Source organism: Epinephelus fuscoguttatus, linkage group LG14 (genome assembly GCF_011397635.1).
Source record: "Epinephelus fuscoguttatus linkage group LG14, E.fuscoguttatus.final_Chr_v1".
Lineage (NCBI taxonomy): Eukaryota > Metazoa > Chordata > Actinopteri > Perciformes > Serranidae > Epinephelus > Epinephelus fuscoguttatus.
In genome coordinates, this window is record NC_064765.1 from 15,443,824 (window position 1) to 15,464,498 (window position 20,675).

The window sequence follows — 20,675 nt, forward strand, 5'->3', positions numbered from 1 at the left end:
CACACACACAAAAGGAGTGACATCATTCTGTCAGCGGGAGAAAATAGCATGCTTTCCATTGACATCACTCCACATCCCGTTGCTAGGAGACAGGGGAGTCAACATTAGTTACTATGGCGACTGCACTTCACCTTCAAAGCTCCTGACCTTTTTGGTTGTCTGTGGCAGACTCGAATGTGTGTGTGTGCAAACCGTGGCCCCAGTGTTGTGTAACACAAGCATTCAAGGTCTTGTTGACTCACCCGCTGCAGTGTGGCGATTGTTACAGTACATTCTAGATTAAAGGGCTGCCGAGACAATGCATGGGCAAAATGTCAGTGTAATGGAAATGTTCTACACGAGTGGAGTGATGAATGAAAAACAAAATCCACTGTCATGATTCCTGCGTAATGTAATAACGTCACCTGGAATGTACGTTCAACACTTCCTATGTTGAAGCTTAAAAGAACAACAGCTGGAGACGTGAATGAGTTGATAGAGTATATTTATTTAGATATAGATTTCCTCCTGTAAGAGACTGGCTCTTGTTTACCTGAGGACAGTGACTTTGAAAGAGGTCCAGCATCAGCAGGTGATTGTAAAATGAGCAACAACAACAACAACAAAAAAAACAGCACAGGTGAATACATGGAGAGTTTGGCTGGTTCAGGATTGAGGAGCAAATATAGTACCATGTCTGGTAAACTACTACATGCTGATGATAAAACTGTTAACCCAGCTAGATCACAGTGACTGGAGAACAGCCCCTTTTACAGTTAAACTACAGGAGCTGCAGATTCACATAAACAAAAAAAGATGCTGCAGACATTTCCCCCCAAAAAAACCAGGGTTGAAGTGGTCATGTAGATCTCACATCGCACAGTGTTACAGCGCTGTCCCAAGACAAGTGTTTCCTGACGCACAGAATTAACATGGTTTGTAATGAGTGGCAAGGAGAGTCAGTGGCTAAAAGTGTGGCTGAAGCGCTACTCCAATCTTGTTTCAATTTCTGTCCTTTTTTGGCACAATTGGAGCAGCTTTCTCAGCTGTCATTTGCTAATTGAGTTTAGCAGGCGCATCAATGCCAGTCCTCTAGAGAGGGACACAGGCAGAGGTGGGCATTACAGGGCTTTTTTGGATTAGGTTGAGTTCATGGCCAGTTTTCCACTCCAAGTCTGGTCCTCTATGCCACCCTGCACATCGAGGGGTAATGTTGTCCCAACAGGACATTCTTCCACCCCAGCACCACCCACGTCCTGCCTCTACCAGGCATCCCTTCATTCCCAGAAAGGGCACAAAGCTCATCTGCGTCTACAGACATAAGAGTCAGACCTTTTGATCTTGACGAGTTGGTGATTACGAGTGTTACCTCAGCATAGCTGTGGGTAACCTTGGCCGGCGGTGTTTGAAGCTACCCTTTCCTAACAAAGACATTCTGGCGGGTTACTTTTTTAAAAATCACCTCTGCTTTTCTCACCTTTGGCTTTTATGTGCAAAAGTTATTTGAGCAAACAGGCAGAATAACATAGTTTATGTTTCGAGACCTATACAATGACAACATCATCACACAAGTTATCTCTAAGGACTAACTGGGAAAGGTTCGTTCCCCATTGGTATAAAAGGGTAAATATACCCGATAAAAGGTAAACAATGGTACACATATATACCTGTATATTCCTTAGTAATTCTCTGGGAATTATATTGTCCTTTTATTTCCTCTCTAGAGATCACAAATGGAGACTGATTCATTCAAATAGTCCCATCAGTCTGACTACAGTGCTGATTTGAATATTGGTTAGAGTCAAGTCATCATATGTACAGGTGGTCTGTACTATGGCTCTGCTCCATCGTTTATGACACTGATATAAAACCAAGGGCAACACAGCATACAATAAAACCAGTTTCAATGACATGGCAACAGTGTAACAAATACTAACAGCATTGTTTCATGACACATGTCCACGCTGAGGTTCTGAACAAACAGCTACAATAAACACCACCAACATAAACTGGTAAAATGCACCGACAGCAAGCTCATACAAGGAGACATAAAAAGGGCAAGTGACGCACTACGTGTGGTGAATTCCTTGAATCCAACACAGATACATGTAAATAACATTCCTGTTTTGATTCTTCAACAGAAAGGTAAGCTCTCTCCACTGAAGCCATGCATACCGTCAGGAAGTGAACTCATGACTCCCTTTCTAAGGCATGGAGCATCGGGTCCCTCAGAAGGATCCTCTTGCCCTCTGGACTGAACAGGCCAAGACAGCTGAGTCCTAAGTGTCCTTGCTGAGCGTTGATAGAAGCATATCATTGTCCAGTCAACCCTGTCTTCCATCCTCACTGCATCTTCCCGTCCAGCACTTTACTCTTCTCATCCCCGCCGGCAGCCATGGACTTCCAGTATCGATGGCAGGACAGCTCCAGCAGCTCCAGCCCTCCAATCAGCTTCTGCTGGGCCATGAATACTCCAATCATGACCAGGCAGTAGAGCCTGAACGGAGCCCACAGCCACAGGCCGGTGAAACACAGAGCTATGAAGCTGCTCCAGTACAGCAGCGAAGCGGCTTTGATCAGAGTCACTCGCAGCTCCGTCTTACAAGGCGGCACGCGTGCAACACCTTCCCTATCAAAGCCGCGGGGCTGGGCTGAGTAGAAGTCACGCAGACGGCTCTCCTTCTCGGCCCAGCGCTCTCGACACCAAGACTCCAGCTCAGCAGAGGGGGATGGCAGTGAAGCCACTGGGTAGCGGCGGACGTGGAAGTGGATCTCGCGGGGGAAGAGACCCAGGATGAGGTGGCGCTCTGTTTGCGGGATGTTCTTGGGGTATGCAACTGTAATGTCATGGACGGCATCCAGGTTGTCTCCTAGAAAAAGAGTTTAAATGATGAAAACAATAATACCTGCTGATATAACAATCTAATAATCAAAACAAGACATTTAACTAGACTGAAAAAGTACAAAAAAGCTGTGTTAAATACTCAAACACTCAAATTAGCTTACAGTAAAGACATGACGCTGTGGGGAGAATTAATTTTATCCCTTCTCCACATTCACACTGTTTTATGCACCCTTCAAAATCCCAGCTCTTAACTCCATTACACATGTACCTCTAATTATTCAGGGGCTTAGAGCTTCATTCCCTCTCTGCCTTCAAACCTACCATGAGCTCCATACCATCGTGGCTGATCTGCTGTACCCTTACAACACACGGATAGCGCTGAATGAAATATCAAGTGGACAGGATGACACCTGCCAGCGCCTGCTCCTGCACAGCTCAGTTCTACCATGGTAAAAATAGAGCTGAGAGGGGCACGGTGGACTTGGACAAAGGCAACACGCACAGCATGTCAATCAGCGGTGCCCGGAGAGGGAAAGGAGAATTAGCTAAGTCTGATGACATCACACTGATTCATAACACCTGCTTGGAGAGTTAGTGCCATGCTCAGCACCCGGGGCAGGTGGGGGATGAGACGGCAGAGCCAGAGGTGGTATTTAAGAACTCTGGAGGAGTGCCAGAATTAGCTCATAGGGAAACATGAGAATCTCTGGGGTGCTGTAATGGCTGGCATTAGGATGAAACATAGGTCTGAGACTCTGAAGAATCACAGGTATGATCCCTCTCCCACAAACAACGTCAGTGGATTAACTATAATCACTGTGATGTCATCACCCCTTGGTTTTGCTGATAAAATATTTCCATCATGATGACTTAGCAGTGTGTCCCACTTATTATCTGTGTGACCACATAATGCCCAGCACCAAAAATGCTGCTGTTTGACTGCCAGCTAACGATAACACTGTTATCATGTGCAGATCATTGTCATGCTTATTGTAGACATTTCATGATTTCACAAACGGCTGACGTGGATCACAGCTGACCTTTTCGTAGTCTGTCCACAATGAAGGTGAATCCAGTGCTGCGGGGATGCAGCACGTATTCGAATTTCGGCAGGTTGTTCTGGACAGCAAACGCATCACTCTTTGCTCTTGTGTTTTCTGCAGAAGACACAGATAAACGATAAACCTCTGGCAACTTCAACTAACAAATTACAAAGCATTAGCTTGTAAATCATGTTTCATATGTTGTATGTGGAAACTGTTTTGACTGCGGAGTGATAAACTGTGGGTATATAAGCATATTTTTTGCAGGTAATGAGAGTCATGTGTGTTCATTCTTCACCTGTATTAGACTGATCACAATATTCTAGTTTCTAATAAGAGTAGAGTTATTACATATATTATATTTATATCCAATGTAAGGTAATTTAAAGTCATTTTAATAACAGCAGTATCTGTTGTCCATTTGGATTCATTCTGACATTTAATTATCTCGTGTTATATGCCCAATATATATAAGAAAGAAACCAGTATCAGAGTATTTTACATCAAAATCCCTGTCTTCTCTCTTTTTGTAAAACCAGGAAATATGTTTCAAATGTTCAATGACTCATCCTGCACTGCGTCCAGCGTTTACAAAAGTTCATCCAATCTGGCCACAGCAGCCTTTCAAAACCGCACTTCACTGCTTGTAGGTCATAATACGTACTAACTAATATGGTGATATGAAGAGAGAGAGGAAGAGATGTGTTTGGATATAAGTGGGCAAAACCTTTGTTTTTCATTTCCACAACAATGTGGCGGAGGTCTAATTTATTCATCTCTCTCTCACCCTCCTACTGATCCAACAGAGGGGTGTGTGTGTGTGGAGCTGACCATCCACTCAGCAGTGTACTCTGCGGTAGCTCCATACTGCATTAAACACTAAGCCTACCTGCTTTTAAGCAATCCGATCAGATGCAAAGGATGTGATTTAAATCCTTCTCGTAACTGCAAAGCTCTCAAATATTCTGTTTCACTGGGGAATACGTCACAGTACAGAAGTTAAATATGCTCTGACTTCCGTTTCACGAGGACTTAAACAGCTGCTTAATTAATAGCTTTCAATGTAATTTCCACTCTGAAAAAAAATCACTAAATGTACATAATTGTGAAAAACTACTTACTGCATATGAAGTATCTTCATTAAAAAATAAGATATTGGTTGACAAGAGATACTGAGATAAAGTATGCTATTATAAAAATAGCAGTTAAACAATCCTAATGTTGGTTACGGGATAAGACCGCATTCACCAGTGACAAACGCTGACCCATTTGTAAAAACCACAGGGGGAAATAAACACAGGAAAGATGATTGTTTATTAACCAAACATTCGCCAGGAACTTGTTGCAGGGACATGTAAACTATATCATGACTCATCAGTCATATTATGTAACAAGGAGCTCCTTCAGGCCCACTTGTAGGACAAAAGGACCATGAACAGTCCTCTGTCAATCAGCCTGTGCTCATCCAGAGGGGGAAATTTGTGACTTTTCATTCTAATAAAATCTTTCATTCAATTCGCTCGAGCTCCACAAGCTTCAAAAGGGGTTATGGAAATGTCTACAAGGGCTTAAGAGCACTCTGGACCTGATGGAGGTCTTAATGTATGGCAGGAGTAGAGCACAGGACAACTTCCGCATAAGACGTCAGAACATGCAGCATACGTCCTCTTGCTTGCGTCAAATTAAGCCTCAAGGTTTAAGAGGCTTAAATGCAGACATGTGTGCGCATTCAGCCACACACATGAACAGGCGCAAACACAACACTGAAAGTGAAACGATCCTTAAAGCCTTAAATCTGCCGGCCAATTATGATGTAACTTCACTGGACCCCCTCATGACATCATGATATGTACTGAGAAGTTAAGCTTCCCCCAGTAAAGCTACTCGGGACTTTGATTGGCTTAGCCGTGGTCTGAAAGGGCTTTAGACACTGGTGTCGCTGTTGCTCGGATTTAAAGATCAGAGCATTCCTGCAGAAATGACTGTGGGGTGTGTGTCAGGGGATTTCGCCATGCCTTATCACTTGGAAATTGTGTTTGCATAAGAGTGTCAGTGCAAAGGTGTTAGACAGGTGTAGGGGTACACTGGGAGCTGGGAGCTGGTTGGTGGGTGGGTACTGTATTCTGGGAACGTCAACTGAATTGCAGGCAAATTGAACGCGACGAATGGAAGGAATGTTGCATTGTTACTTTCTTACCGGTGAGGTCTGTGCCCTCTGGGAACAGGAGCAGCTGCAGGGGCTCTCTGATGTCACAGAAGTAGTCCAGCATGTTCTCCAAGTGCTTCTTGTCCGCTTCCCAGCGACGCTGGATGAAGACGAAGCAGGCCACCTGCATTGCCCAGCCTGGAAAATACATACTACGTCTTTACATGTGTAATCGATTACGTCTCATGTGCAACTGACTTTTCAAAGCAGAGAGAGCCTATGTTTCCCAAGTAAATCAAATGATATTGGGCTTTTTCCATCAGAGTACCTATGCTCTGAAACATATTATGTCAAGATATCATTACAGTCGAACCAGCATCTTCTAACAGGAAAAAAATGCACTTTCTTTGGTCATGTTAAAGTTCCAGTGAAACTGGAAGCGAGAGTGTTTTTAGCTCCTGTCCCAGTGAAATGGAATATTTCAGCAGTGTACAGTTACAAGAAGTAAAAGTGGGCGTGGCTTCCAGTTTAGCATGATGCAGAGCTACAGCGGAGTTTGTCGCTGAGAAGACTGTTGGCTCCACGCACACCTCCCTCGTTGTTAGATCAGGAGGACGACAAGGGAGAGATGACTGAATTCGACCTCCACCGCATTGTTTTGGAAAACAAAAGGTTTTGCCTACTGATTTCCAAACACACGTCTCTTCCTATCTCTCGCCATCTTGCCCTGTTAACTACTTCAACCCACAAACAGTGAAGTGCAGTTGCAATATGACTGCTGTGGCTAGCTAGTCTCGTTTGATTGGGTGAAGTGTTGTAACTGCTCCTGAGCGCAGGAATGAGTCATCAGCATTTTTAAACCCTTTTTCTGGTTTCTCGCATCTGGTTTTACAGAAAGCAAAAGGATGGGGATTTTTATGTAAAAATACTCTAACACCGATTGATCTTTTGACGCATGTTTTGCATGTCACGAGAGATAAAGTAACACTGGGACACAGGATTAAAGCTGGGAAATGTATTCAATTTCATGATGACTCAGTTACCAGTTCATAAACCACACTTAGCTAAAACCTACACACTGTATGGTTAATTCAGATGCTGCGGCTTGTGGTGCTGTTGAACTGTACTGTGTTATACTGACAGGCGTTTCTAATGTTTTGTCAACCCCATTTATATCATAATGGCAGGCTAAATAAGGGCGAGTACACATGCCACGTTTTTGTGCTCTACAATCCACTGACGACAATGTAGACGTCCCAAGTGTCGTCCAAGCATTCCCAAGCGCCTACATTTCTTTTTTAGGGAGCGACCGCTGAGATAAACTACATTAAATTTCTGGGATGCAGCACCGCATGTCAAGTGACGAGGAACAACCATCACAGCAGGCAGTGTAAATATCAGTCTGTGGTAAATATGGCAGAGACAGTGATCATTTTAGTGAGGGGCAGACAATATTTTAGGCCTGATACACTCAAGCCCAACCTACCTCCCGTTTCTTTCAAGTTGGCACAGAGTAGGCACAAAAGTAGCACCCAGCACCTGACTTTGTTTTCCAAGCGGTAACAGAAACAGCATGTGCCCTTACGGATCATTTTCATGGCATTCTACTGCTCTGAATTTGCATTGTGCTGTTCCTCTTTTATATTTAGATTCAGCTGTCTCTCCTCCTCTAAAAGTAAACTGCATTGCAATGATGTAATGATGTTTCTGCAGAAGTGCTGTGCGAAGCACAGATTATATTATGGTATGCAAAGGTGTGCAAGTGTGTGTCTGTGTGTACACCAAAGAGGTGAGCACCCGCTGCATACCCACCAAAGCCAGGCACAGCCTTCAGGGCAGCCTTGAGGCAGATCTTCTCCAGACGCAGGTAGCTGTACCTGAGCAGACAGCACCAAAGGAACATCCAGTCCAGACGGGTACGGTGGTTCATGATGATCACACTTCGCTCCCCCGGAATGAAGCCATCACCTGTTATCACCACCTTCACCCCAAATACCAGCTCCAGTAACGACTGCAGAGGGGAGACACACGGGGATGGAGAGAGGATGAAGAGGAAAGAAAGGAAAGGGGAGTGAGAGACAGCAAGATAGAGAGGTGGATGATCAAAGGGAGATTAGGATGATCATTGAAAAAGGATGTAGAGGGAGAGAGGAGGGGCTGGGAAGAGGAAAGGTGGTGAGATAAATTTTAAAGAGAGAGAGGCGTGAGAGGAAAATAAATAAATAATGCTGTCAATTCATGCAGTCACAGTAAACAAGATTTGCATAATTGTTCTCAAGAGCAATTTAAATAAATGAAGTTCACTCCTGATAAAAAATAAAATCTGATTACACAGAGGAGGCATAAATAAGGCTGAGATGACGCAGGCTATCGTGACTGTGTCAAACACAGGTAACGTAAGACCATCTGGCACGTACAGAAGTAGGCTAAGTTAAGGCTAAGCTGGTGTACACACCACAGGCAGGGTGAGCCAGGTAGCGACGATGCGATCGGTGATCCAGCGGTACCAAGCAGGGGACAGCATCATGAGCGGCAAAACTGGACCCAGCATATAGATACTTCCAAAGAAGCTACCCAAAAACAGGGTCACCACGAAGTACAGGCCCCGCACCGACACAGCCATCTGCGGAGAGATGAATGACAAGATTAACCTGAATATAAATCAAAGCGTGAGCTGATGTTGCTGTACTAAGATTAAAAATGATGACATTTATGGAATTTATTCCACTCTGGAAAATATCTCAAGAGAAGCGACTCTGTAACATGAAACAAATGAGATTATCGACAGTCTCATCAATAGCATAGAGTGCTGTTCTGTTGTTCTTCGGACATATTTTCCCCCAAACAGTGGAAAATCCAGGGCAGACATTCCTAGTGTGGAATGTAAATAGGGGAACCTTTCTGACTGTCGCTAACAAATTGTAGGTGCATGGTCACTAAATCAAATGTGGCTGTGGCTTCAAAAACAGTCTGTACAGGGGGCATAAAGCAACATAAAGAATTGGTGGTAAAATATCCCGCCTATGTTCAGTGAAGCTTTCAAATCTTGGTAACAACTAAAATTTAACAGTGGCTGCATTACCATTTGCACAATTAAGTTCATATAACATGCTATAACCAGCTAGTGTAGGCAATACCATGAAGCAATATGTATTACATGTTGCCATACCATTGTATTGTACTGCACTGTGCTATTTTGCCACACTCTATTAGCTGTTCCTTCAAGATCTGTGGGTGTATTAGGCCAATGCAACCAATATTGAAGATTAAAAAGCAGGACAAAACACGGTATCTTCTTCATAACAGGGCTCAACATTAACTTTTAAAAATGGCTGGCAGGCCACCAACCAGGCATCAGCTTTCGGCTGCCTAAACTGAAAATATGGTTGTCATTTTTAGTCACCTTAGATTCTGTGTAAGACACTACGCAGTTATACATCAGCTTAATTATAAAAATTAGACATAAAATAAAGTTTCAAGCTTTATTACAGTAACAAAACAAAATTCTTCTTATAGTCTGTGTTTCATATGAGCTTGAATTTTAAGCGCAACTTAATTTGCTTTGCTATTGTCTCTAAAACTGATGCCTGTGCACACACAACGCATGTGCAACACTGTCTGATTCCAGTTCTGACTGTAAGAGCAATATTTAAATATTAATAATGCAACAAATACTCACAATTTATTTATTTTTAGGTGTTTTGCTGTTTGTTGTCTCTATTATAAATGTGAAAAAAATCAATACTACATAATATTGTGGTATTTTTGCATGGCAGTGCCAAGTGTCGATTTTTTTTTTATATGAGAAATACAAATTAAACTTTAGGCAGCCTACTACAATAATAATCAATTCTTTTTCAGTTTATTATATAAATTTTACCACTGGAAAAAAAAAGGCGAAGTGATGAACAGAATGAAAAAGTTTTCTTATAAGATAAAACAGATGTTGACAAAGTTTTTTCTTTGGGGACATAATTTCCAGCTGAAAAAAAGAAATAAATCACAATATATTACAATGTATTTTATCGCATAACTAAGCATATCGCAACATATTTAAAATCGCAATAATATTGTATCGTGACTTAAGTATTGTGACAATATCATATGGTAGACCCTCTGGTGATTCATACCTCTATTAAAAAGAATAAGTTGCCAGTGGCAGCCTAGCAAGTTGCAACTATTACTGTCCAGCCCTGCATAAATAGTTTTTGCAAATTTCCAGAAAATCTGTTGAAATAACAGAAAATAAAATTACACATACTGGAACAGAAGATTTTATCCATATTGATCATTCCTTCCTGAAGCAACCCAGAAAGTATGTTGACGGTCTCTAACCACCCACCATCAAAAGCTAAGTATAGAGAAGGTCATACTCTCAGCTGCAATTGAATTTTTTAATCCAACTAGCTGTGGTCATTTAAATTTTAAAAAAGTGCTTATGGTAACATTTCACAAAGGACTCCTGTCTCCACAATAAAATAAAAATGATCTACTTCTGTGGCAGGAGAGAGCACACCAGCACCTGAAGCTATGACTGTAATCATTGTGCCATCAAGCCCAATATGAGGAGTGGAAGTAATGGAAAAAATTCCATGATAACACACTACTGAGGCTGCAATTGAACTGATAAGCTTAAATTTTATCATGCTTTGATAAAGCCATTAAAGATTTGATTACTCTCTTAGTTTGATAATTACCCTTCTGATTTATCAAGCCTGTACACTAATTATCAATTGCAGTTGTAAGCATTACTGTGCAGTTTTGAAAACAGCTGATGTAGGGACTGGTTTGAAATAGAAACACATATGTACGCCCCAGATAAATGAAAACCATTTACTGTACAAGCAGCACTGTTAAGCATGTTCGTAACAGTAGCTGCACCTTAGCGGAAATACCACATGGCCATTTGGTTCCTGAGGGAAGTGATCTGCGCCTGTAATCCTTGTGAAACTTAAAACCAAGTAATAGGACCTTCAATTGGCCATGACATATCAGATAAGTCTGCACATGCCTCGTCATTTCAGTGACATCAATGGTGACCACTTCAGCTTCCAGTGGTTATGTTACACTTGTGGAACATGTCCTTATACGGTACATACACACAGGTGTTTTCACTTATTTTGCCTGATTAGACCTTGTCTCAGGACAGTGTGCTTTACTAGAATCTCTATCTCTCTTCTGTTCATTTTGCTACACCTGTTTTGTTATATCTTATTCATAAATGGACTTTGGTGTTGTGTAATTTGTCCTAGTATGGCACCACCAAATCTGAGAAGAGGTCTAAGTTATCAGAGTGATTTTGACTACATATGTTGGTGCATAGAGCCTTTAAAAAAACATCCGAATAGCTACTAAGCAAAGACATTTTTTGACTTTTAAATTAAATTCAATAGACTTATTTATCACTAAGGAAATTCTTGTGCCACAGAATGCCTCAAGTACAGTGACACAAACTACAGTAACAACAATTAACATTCACAAACCAGTAACAACCAGATGAGTTCCCCAGGTCAGGGTCATACACTGGGCGCAGTTTAAAACAGTAGAGTATTAAATATCAGTCAAAAAATTCAAAATATACAAGATATAAAGAGTTTAAGGGGCAGTGTGGTGGTGTAGTGGTTAGCAAGAGGGTTCCTCTTTTGAACAGAGTTGTGCAGAGTTTGCATGTTCTCCCCATGTCAGCGTGGGTTTTCTCCAAGTACTCCAGCTTCCTCCCACAGTCCAAAGACATGCAGGTTAATTGGTGATTCTAAACTGTCCGTAGGTGTGAATGTGAGTGTGAATGGTTGTCTGTCTCTATGTGTCAGCCCTGTGATAGTCTGGCGACCTGTCCAGGGTGTACCCTGCCTCTCGCCCAGTGTCAGCTGGGATAGGCTACAGCACACGTGCGAACCCTGACAGGATAAGCGGTTATGGAAATGAAATGGATGAATGAATGAGTTAAGTGCTTCAGTGCCTAATAGAGTAATAAACAAAGCAACAACAAAGTAAGATCAGTACAAGAAGTCACAACAGGAGAAGCGCAAGTGAAAGTAATCAATTAATGACTGATAAATTCCATTTAGCTGCTTTGATTACAGGGAGCTGGGACTGTGCAAGCTGGCTCACTGTACACTTGAATACAACAGAGCCATCGTTAGTGCAACTAATAACACCTGTGCTTTTTCTACTATGACAACTCAAAATGGCTGCTTTAGAGGCCGTTTACATGTACACGGTGATTTTGATAAACGGAGACATCTTCCTTCGTTTGTGCCTTTCGTTTACACACAAACGGAGATTTCTCCCCTGAAAACGAGTCTTTCTAAAAACTCCGGCCAGAGTGGAGATTTTAGAAAACTCCGTTTGCGCGTTTGCATGTAAACTGAGATAAACGGAGATAAACGGAGTTATAGGCAGCCGACATCACAGTATGCGCCAGAACTTGCGCCTGTGTCAAAAGTGCGACCTGTGTTAGTATGGTGACAATGGATACATGGAAGGTTTGAGCTTCTCGTTACACTGCCACCTACAGGTTTGGCATGCTCTTGTGTATATATACACGGGTAAGTGTAAACGAAGATCTTTTTGAAAACGGAGACGGTGAAATGTCCGTTTATGAAAATAGCTGGCCAAGTGTAAACGGCCTCTTAAAAAAAGGTCTAAATTACCCATGAGAAAGTCAATTAAATGTCAAATGTTTTGATGTGCTGCACGTGCTACTTGCTGGTACACTTGTGATGAAGGGCTATGTTAATAAACTTGATTCGATAGTGAAAGTGTCTATTCATGTAAGTTGCATCTTGTGGTCTGAGTGACTATATAAATAAGAAGCAGCACACTGCTGACACACTGCATGCATGCTCAGAAAACCTTAACCTACACACACACAATAAGATTAACTAATCTTAAATTTAGCACTAGAGAAAAGCAATTACCAGCAAGTCCTCTGAGGTTGAGGTCAAAAGGGGAAATACATTGAGTCTTGATTTGATTAGACCCTGGCCTTGCTGACGCAGAGAGTCTAAGCTGATGCTAAAGGGGAGCCATTTCATCCAGCAGGTGTTTTCTTCGCTTATATGAACTGTGGCTCACACTTTCTACTTCAATTACTGTTATGATTGCACAAGCCTTTAGTTCAGACTACCTTCCCCCAACACTCCCATCATCTTGCCCTCGTTGACACCCTCTGCGGCACCATGACGCAGCAAGTCTCACGGCAGCAACCAAAGTGGCTGAAGGTGCATTTAAAAGATGCAAGTGTGTTCCCGTGCATGATTATGCTGGCAATAAGGGTTTAAGGGTTGCTGGTTTTAACGACGGAAAATGTGAGGCACAAGAGAGGTGAGACAACAACGCTTGCTCAGCACAATTAGGCGGTGTCCCTGCACACAGAAAAAAAACACACCCCTGGGTGGCTCCTGGAACAAGCAGATGAACTCTATTCATACATACGGCAAAAAGGCCTGACACACCTGGAGCCGGCGATGTGATAAGTGAACGGAATTATGGACATTAAAGTGTTAAATAAACATGTTTTTCTTCCGCCTGGCGTGAACACCTGGGACATGGCACTATTTATGTAAGGCATCCACGGAAACACTTTTGTTTTCATACTCCAAAGCGAGCACCACTTGTGGTTTGATTTAGTGCCGTCCATTTGGGTCGGTTTAACATTTATTTAACCATGATACTGTAGCTATGATCCCAAAAGCACTTCCCCAAACACACCGCCACAGGCAATACAAAGCATACTCTTCATAGTCCAAGTCTGAATTCTCTGGCAGTCATTTTGCATTCCTTACTTTAAGCCAAGACCAGACATCCCAGCAGAGAGGAGCAGAGTTAAGAGGTCAAGCATGTCTAGGCTAAACAATAAGCTTAAGTGGTGTGTGTGTGTGTGTGTGTGTGTGTGTGTGTGTGTGTGTGTGTGTGTGTTAAGAGACAGACAGAGAGGAAAAGACAGAGAGGGGAAGAATGAAATAGATAATGCCGTAAAATTAATTGCAAATAGATTTAAGTGCAGCTCTATTTAACAACCACAGTAGAAGGTGCTTAAGAGATACAAGACCCCAAAACATTGAAAACTCAGATGTAGGGTTTGGTTTTCTCTCACTAGTTACAAAGTTTAACAGAAATCCAACATTACCTTTTAACAAACGTATAAAACAACTGGTCAATATCAAACATGGCTTAACAACCCCATAATGTCTCAATCAGCAATCATCATTCATGCCAAGAGCAACCAGGTTCTTTCACTGTGTGAGTGGAAAAGGAAGCACTACTGGGAGGAGGAATGAAACACACTAACACTTAGGGGACACATCGTTTTTCAGCCGGACAACTGGAGGTCATAATGAGCTGGAAAAGCTTAACAATCTCTGTGGATACTTGGGTCGAATTGGACATAGTGGAAAAAAGAGCTGCAGTGATTAAGCAATTAGTTGTCAACCAGGGTTGGAAATTAGCAACAGCCACCAGCCACCAATGAAATGCTGGTAAAACATGAGTGGCTGCTAGATTTGCTTCATTTACCAGCCAAAAAAATCAATGATAGTCTATTGAATGTCTGGTAGATTTTGGAATCCACCAGCCACAGTGATAAATGAACAAAAAAGTGAATTTCCAACCCTGTTGTCAACTATTCAATTTATCAAGAACTAATTTGGTAATCCATCAATACCTTTAAATAATTTTTTTTTTAAAAAGGAAAATTTCTCTGATTCTTAAGTGTCAAAATTTTTGGTTTCTTTACTACCAAATACAGTACACTGAAGATCTTTTGGTTGTGGACAAAACAAGGCATTTGAGGACGTTGTTTTGGGCTTTGGGATCAGAAAATAATTGATGGATTAAACGGCAATGAAAATGATTGTTAGGCTGGTTGCAGCCCTAGTGGAAAATCTTTTTTTTTTTTTTTTTTTGAGTAAGTTCTCCCTGTCAATGTCCAACCACTTTCAAGCAGCCCTACGGGCAGGTCAGTGTGAGTGCGTTCTGAATCGCATACTTTTGCTTTTGACTTTTAGTAAGTACTGCAGCTGTCCTTAAAAAGTATGTGCTGTTGCATGCAGTATGAACACCATCAGGACATACTACTTTCTCATAACATTACGCCCTTAACTTTGACCCTCTTGCTTTTATATGCATTACCTTGGACATAAAAACAAATGCTACTAACCAAATTTGCCAGAGACATTTGCTGTTGTTACTTTGAAATGCATGTAGTTTAACTTTAAAGTTATAACTGCACAGACTGTAGATTTGCGCTAGTGAAATTACATCTGCATCTACTTCTCTTTCATTGAAATTTTATAGTTATGTCCTTTTGTTGTTTGTAAGATTTATGAGTAACTTAGTTAAGTTACTTGAATGCATGTCATCTGTCATTGCAACACCTGTTTGCAGCTCAGTTGATGTGACTTATCGTCCGCTGTTCAGAGGATTGTGGGTCAGAATAGCCAGAGAAGCATGCAGGGTTGTGTACTGCGAAATTGGACAGGATGTAGTAGAACATCCTGGTATTTTTGGCATACTGCATTTGACATATACTAAATTTATTTCTGGCATACTATAAGTATTGTGGCATGGGTACTGGAATGCACAGTATGTGTTGTGCATGCATATAAACTGCACACAGGTGGAGAAGCAAATGCAATAAAGCTTCTGCCACCAACAAATCTGGCAATTATCTCAGTATAAATAAGACTTTCCATTACATAAGGAAGAAATTTTAATTACCTGAGACCTATTTTTGAGTGTCTGAGTATGTGTGTTTGACCTGGCTGGGGTTTAGGGCTCAGTGGATGAGTAATGAGCTCGGGAGCAAGGTGCATGTCAGTGGCTGCTTCATGAACCGTTCCAATCTATCATAATAATTGATGTAATAACACAGAGTATTTTCTGATATTAAATCCACCCGCATTTGAATGCATGGACTAAACCACGCCTCGTTTATGCAATCTAATCAAGACCAGTAACTTGCTAATTATCTTGCATGCACACATTTTCCATGATCCCAGGGTGGGGCAAAGAAAACATCCAGTGCAACAGGACTTTAACCAGAGAGACAACACGGGTTAGACAACGTTTAACTTGAAGCTGAATGGTTACACAGACGACATGTACCATGCTTTGTCTGTCAATAATCATCCCTTTGGTTAGCGTGTAGCTTCGTGAATAATTACCCAGCCTTAAATGCAAATACGGGCGACCTTATAGACAAACAAAGGTGAGATGATGTGGAGACATAATGGACTGGGTGATGGGGTAGCTACTGTTATGACAGTTTCCGTTAGGACACTTTGTGCTCTTTGGTGGGCACACATTATCTAATAACTGACGTTAACTTATCGCCACCATTAAAATAAGGACACTCAATTGGTGGCTCTCCACCGTAAGTTACACTGTCCATGACGTTACACTATAACGTTAAAGTATAATCGATAAAATGAGAAGAACACCTGCTGTCATGCAGGTTAGGCTAATGCTAACTTAGCATGCAAATCCTCACATTTAACAGAAGCTAGCTCGTGTTAGCCGACGTTACCTGCTTATTTTAACAGCGCCGGCTAATGCACTAACGAGTGTCGAATAAATACTGCACACTGTCTGATAACAACATACCCACCTTTAGTTTTTATCCTGCAGAGTCAAAGTTTAGCCAGGCGAGCTAGTTCTGTTAGCTCCGGTAAGTCCAAGCACTTGGTTGCGACATAGCAACTTAGCAAGCCAGCTAGCAGCTTGCTAACGTTAGCTAATCTTTTCAACGGCTGCGCTAATTGCTAGTCCTCAACGCTGACGCCCGTTGTAACTGTTTCGCAGCCAGTTTGCTTTCCGCGAGATAATATCACACAACAACTTCTCTTTCTCCAACTACCTGTACTTACTATGACTGCAGCCAAAGTGTAGCCGCCTTACCGCTTTGCTAACACGACCTCTCAACTTGTTACCTCTCACCTGTTCTTGAAGCCGGACGCCGACAGGGGGTGCTGTTTGTGCAAACTCCATCCAGCGAGGAGGTGACGGTGAACCGCAGACACATCTTGTGGAGCAACATTTGCCATGGTGAATGCATGCAGATTTGACGTGTTGATAGCGAGTATAGTGGAGGAATGTGTTATATTTTAGGCAGCAGTGAAACCATAACCGTGCACTCATGATATGGAGGTGGAGGTGCTAAGGGAAAGAGGAAGACAACAACAAACAAAAGACTCCATGCATGCACTGCAAAGCAAGTTTCAGTGGTGGAGGAAGTATTTAACAATGTAAAAGTAGGCCGAATAAGAACACAATGTGAAAATACTCATTTATGATTAAAAGTCATGCACTTAAAAGCATTTCACTGCTGTAGCTGGTGGAGCTGCTGCTAAGTACTTTGTATTGTTTGTTAGTTCAGTCTGTAATGTTGAATCATATTCTCATATTACACTCTTAAAAGAATCCACTGGTTCAACTTGGAAAAATGAAGTTAACAATTTGCATGCATCTTTATCAGTAGCTCCAACTCTGGAATTACTGAGCCTATCTTCTTTTATAATCTGACAAACTCAATTAGTTTAGTACAACCAACATGATTTTAAGTTTAAGTTAAGTTAAGTTTATTTACTTTAGTAATCCCCCTGAGGGGAAATTCAATGTTTTCACTCTTGCTTGTCAATTACACACAGGTCCAAAAGACACACACACATGCACAAACAGGACCTATCCATACACAAAGTGGAGAGATGTCAGAGTGAGGGGCGGCCCTTGGTGAGGCGCCCTGAGCAGTTGGGGGGGGTTCTGTGCCTTGCTCAAGGGCACCTCGGCAGTGCCCAGGAAGTGAACTGGCACCTCTCCAGCCACCAGTCCACGCTCCATATTTTGGTCCGGACGGGGACCCAAACAAGCAACCCTCCGGTTCCCAACCCAAGTCCCTATGGACTGAGCTACTGCCGCCCTTTTTGACCTCAAAAAGCTTAATTAAGTTGAACCAACTTAATATTTTCCAAAAGTTGCTGTGACATTTGGTGGTCAAACTGTTTTATTTAAGGTATTCTAACTTATTAATTTCACTCAAACTTCTTAAAATAAGTTGTCAAATGATTAAAACATGTGACAAACTTACCTTTTTTATGCTGAAAACGTGTTATCCACTATCCCCATTAATCATTTTTTAGGGTGAAGTATCTTCTATAGCTGTCACATAAATAAATGGAGTATAAAGTAGAATATTTCCCTTCAAATTATAATTGAGAGGAATAAAGCAGCATAAAATGGCAATACTTGAGTAAAAAAAAAAAACATGTCGGCCTACCCCAAAATTGTACCTAGAGATAAATCCACCTGCAGTCTTTTGTTATTTTCTTAGTCTTTGCCTGCAAGGTGACCTTGAGTGTCTTGAAAGGCACCTATATATAAAATGTATCATTAACATTATTATTATTAATTTAAAAAAACATCAATTAATACACTTAATCTATCACAGCGTCATAATTTAGTTTAACCTGACGTTATACAATGGACAAAAATGTAAATGTAACACCTCTAATTTTTCACAAGTTTAATTTAAAGATCTTAGACTTTTAATGCGCTCAATAAATTTTTTTGTTAAAATCTGTGTTAGTGAGTGCCTCTCCTTTTCCAAGGTAATCAATCCCCCTGACAGGTGTGACATTAAGAGGTGTGCCTAAGGATGGTCACGATAAAAGGCCACTCTAAGAAATGTATTTTTTTAATATATATAATTTTGAATTAGGGTTAGGGTGGTATATGACAGTTCTACATGTCAAATGAGACACAAAAATATTACAAACAGGATAATAGAGATCCGTACTAGAGGGGGTACAGCACCAGTCTCAATCTGCCAAAAAAACAATCAATATAATAAAAATAAATTTGAATAAATGAACATATTAAAATTAACAGTGATAATAATATTTATAGAAAAAGGAATAAATACAAAAAAATAAAAAATAATTGGCAGGGCAAGACAAAGCAAAAAAAAAATCACACTTCCAGGCCTCCAGACAATGCAAAATAATTCCAAAAATCCCCCAGATTGGTCACTGAGCACGTTTTGTCATCCTAGTCAGCACAGATTCATGAGAGGCAGTTTTTGTCATATAGTTTAACTATTTTTTTTTTTTTATTTCTGGGGACTTTGTTAATTTCCAAACCCTGAGTACTGTTCTAGCAGCTGTAATGACTCCAGCCATAACACAGATACAACAAAAAAAATCAGTCAGTATCTGGTGTGATAAAAGGTTGTTGGGGTGAGAACTTTAAAAAGTCCTTTATCCAATGAACAAATCAAAATATCATTCTTGTAATCATTAATACAAGTTAACAATGAACATGACAAGCCTACAGCACTACACTGAGAAGTAGTTCATCATTCACGCCCTCTGGTTGAAGTGTTTCAAGAGCAAATATCCAGTGGGCTTCACACTGTTTCAACAGACTTAAGCTAATAGCCTACTTCATTTTTTTTTTAAAGTTTAACCTCTGCAGGGGCAGAAATGTATTTAAATCAGGTTTGACGTCACTGAAATGAACTTCCACTGGAAAGTTATGTCTATTTCTGTGACTGTTTCTGTGCTCACTAATCCTCTTTTACAGAGCACGAGAGGCTCTGCTCATGTTAGTGTTCTTCCCCAAAATCCCCGTGTTAATAATATGTCAGAACTCATTCAGATCTCACGCATGGTATCGATGATATACTTCTCGACCACGTCCCCCCCAACATAGCCTTTTAAAGTAGTGTAAATCCTCGCATGTGTCATTTGTTTCTTTTACCCACAGTTATGAGGTGTTCTACTGTTACAAATTACCTCAGCATTCAGTGATGTGTGTGTGCGTAGATTGGTCAATGTGTCTGAGCGTATCCAAGCATGTACTCTCCTGTGAGTGTGTGTGTGTGTGTGTGTGGTGAGTGAGGTAGAGACGGACTGACAGACAGGGTAAAAGAGAGAGTGCACTTAGTCAAACTCAAGACTTTTCCATGACCTGCTCCCTATGGCATGCACTCTATCTGAGAGACTGAGTGAACTGTATAGCTTTGTCAGTATAAACTTCTCAAGGGTCAACGCATCACTTCAGAGGGGGAACGGAAAAACTTTGCTTTGAAACAAGCTCTCATTTTTTCAGTTTAGTGCCAACTCACCTTCAAACGAGAAGCATGTCCGCATGATTAATGACGCTTGTCGGAGATAATTTAGCAAAAGCAATTTGATCAGGTGCTCCTAATCATATTCCCCTTTGAGAATTCCAAATATCTAAGCCCTCTGGTAAGAATCACAGGCGTTTCCATCCATGAAAAACATAAAACATGTTCACTTTAGCTGCGTTTGCTGATAAAAACGACACAGGAGGTAAGCCAAGTTAAAGGCAACAGATAAATGTAGAGAGCAGTAACATTAATTCATGTTCGACATGCCATTCCGCTTACATAAATCCACGTGGGAGAGACAAAGTGGCTTTTTTCGGGCATTGTACACTGTGTTTTGATTTATTTTCAATGGAGTCTATTGATAGCACTTTAACAAGGCTTTATTGGGAAAGAAAACTCTTGTAGTTAAACATTCTTGCCTCTAATGACCTCTTGTGCTTTTGTGGTAGTTCAAAGCGGGGACATGGATGATTTAACTTGAGTCTTCTTCTCTTTCACTTCACTTCCTCCTCACGCTGACAGCATGGATCGACC

The 20,675-nt window shown here is 41.3% G+C and overlaps 1 protein-coding gene across 2 annotated transcripts; it reads right to left on the reverse strand.

Annotated features, from left to right (window-relative positions):
• Positions 1–475: 475 nt before the first annotated feature.
• On the reverse strand, positions 476–16,965 carry lclat1 (lysocardiolipin acyltransferase 1). 2 transcript variants are annotated; one of them, XM_049596507.1, is made up of 6 exons: positions 16,623–16,965; positions 8,469–8,636; positions 7,826–8,024; positions 6,065–6,211; positions 3,865–3,981; positions 476–2,849 (listed from the first exon to the last, which is right to left on the reverse strand). In XM_049596507.1, the coding sequence occupies exons 2-6, from the start codon at positions 8,634–8,636 to the stop codon at positions 2,323–2,325; spliced, it is 1,158 nt and encodes a 385-aa protein (XP_049452464.1). In that variant the 5' UTR covers positions 16,623–16,965; the 3' UTR covers positions 476–2,322. The 2 variants fall into 2 exon arrangements, with proteins under 2 accessions (XP_049452464.1, XP_049452465.1); XM_049596508.1 differs by having other exon boundaries at positions 16,882–16,945.
• Between the last annotated feature and the right edge of the window lie 3,710 nt (positions 16,966–20,675).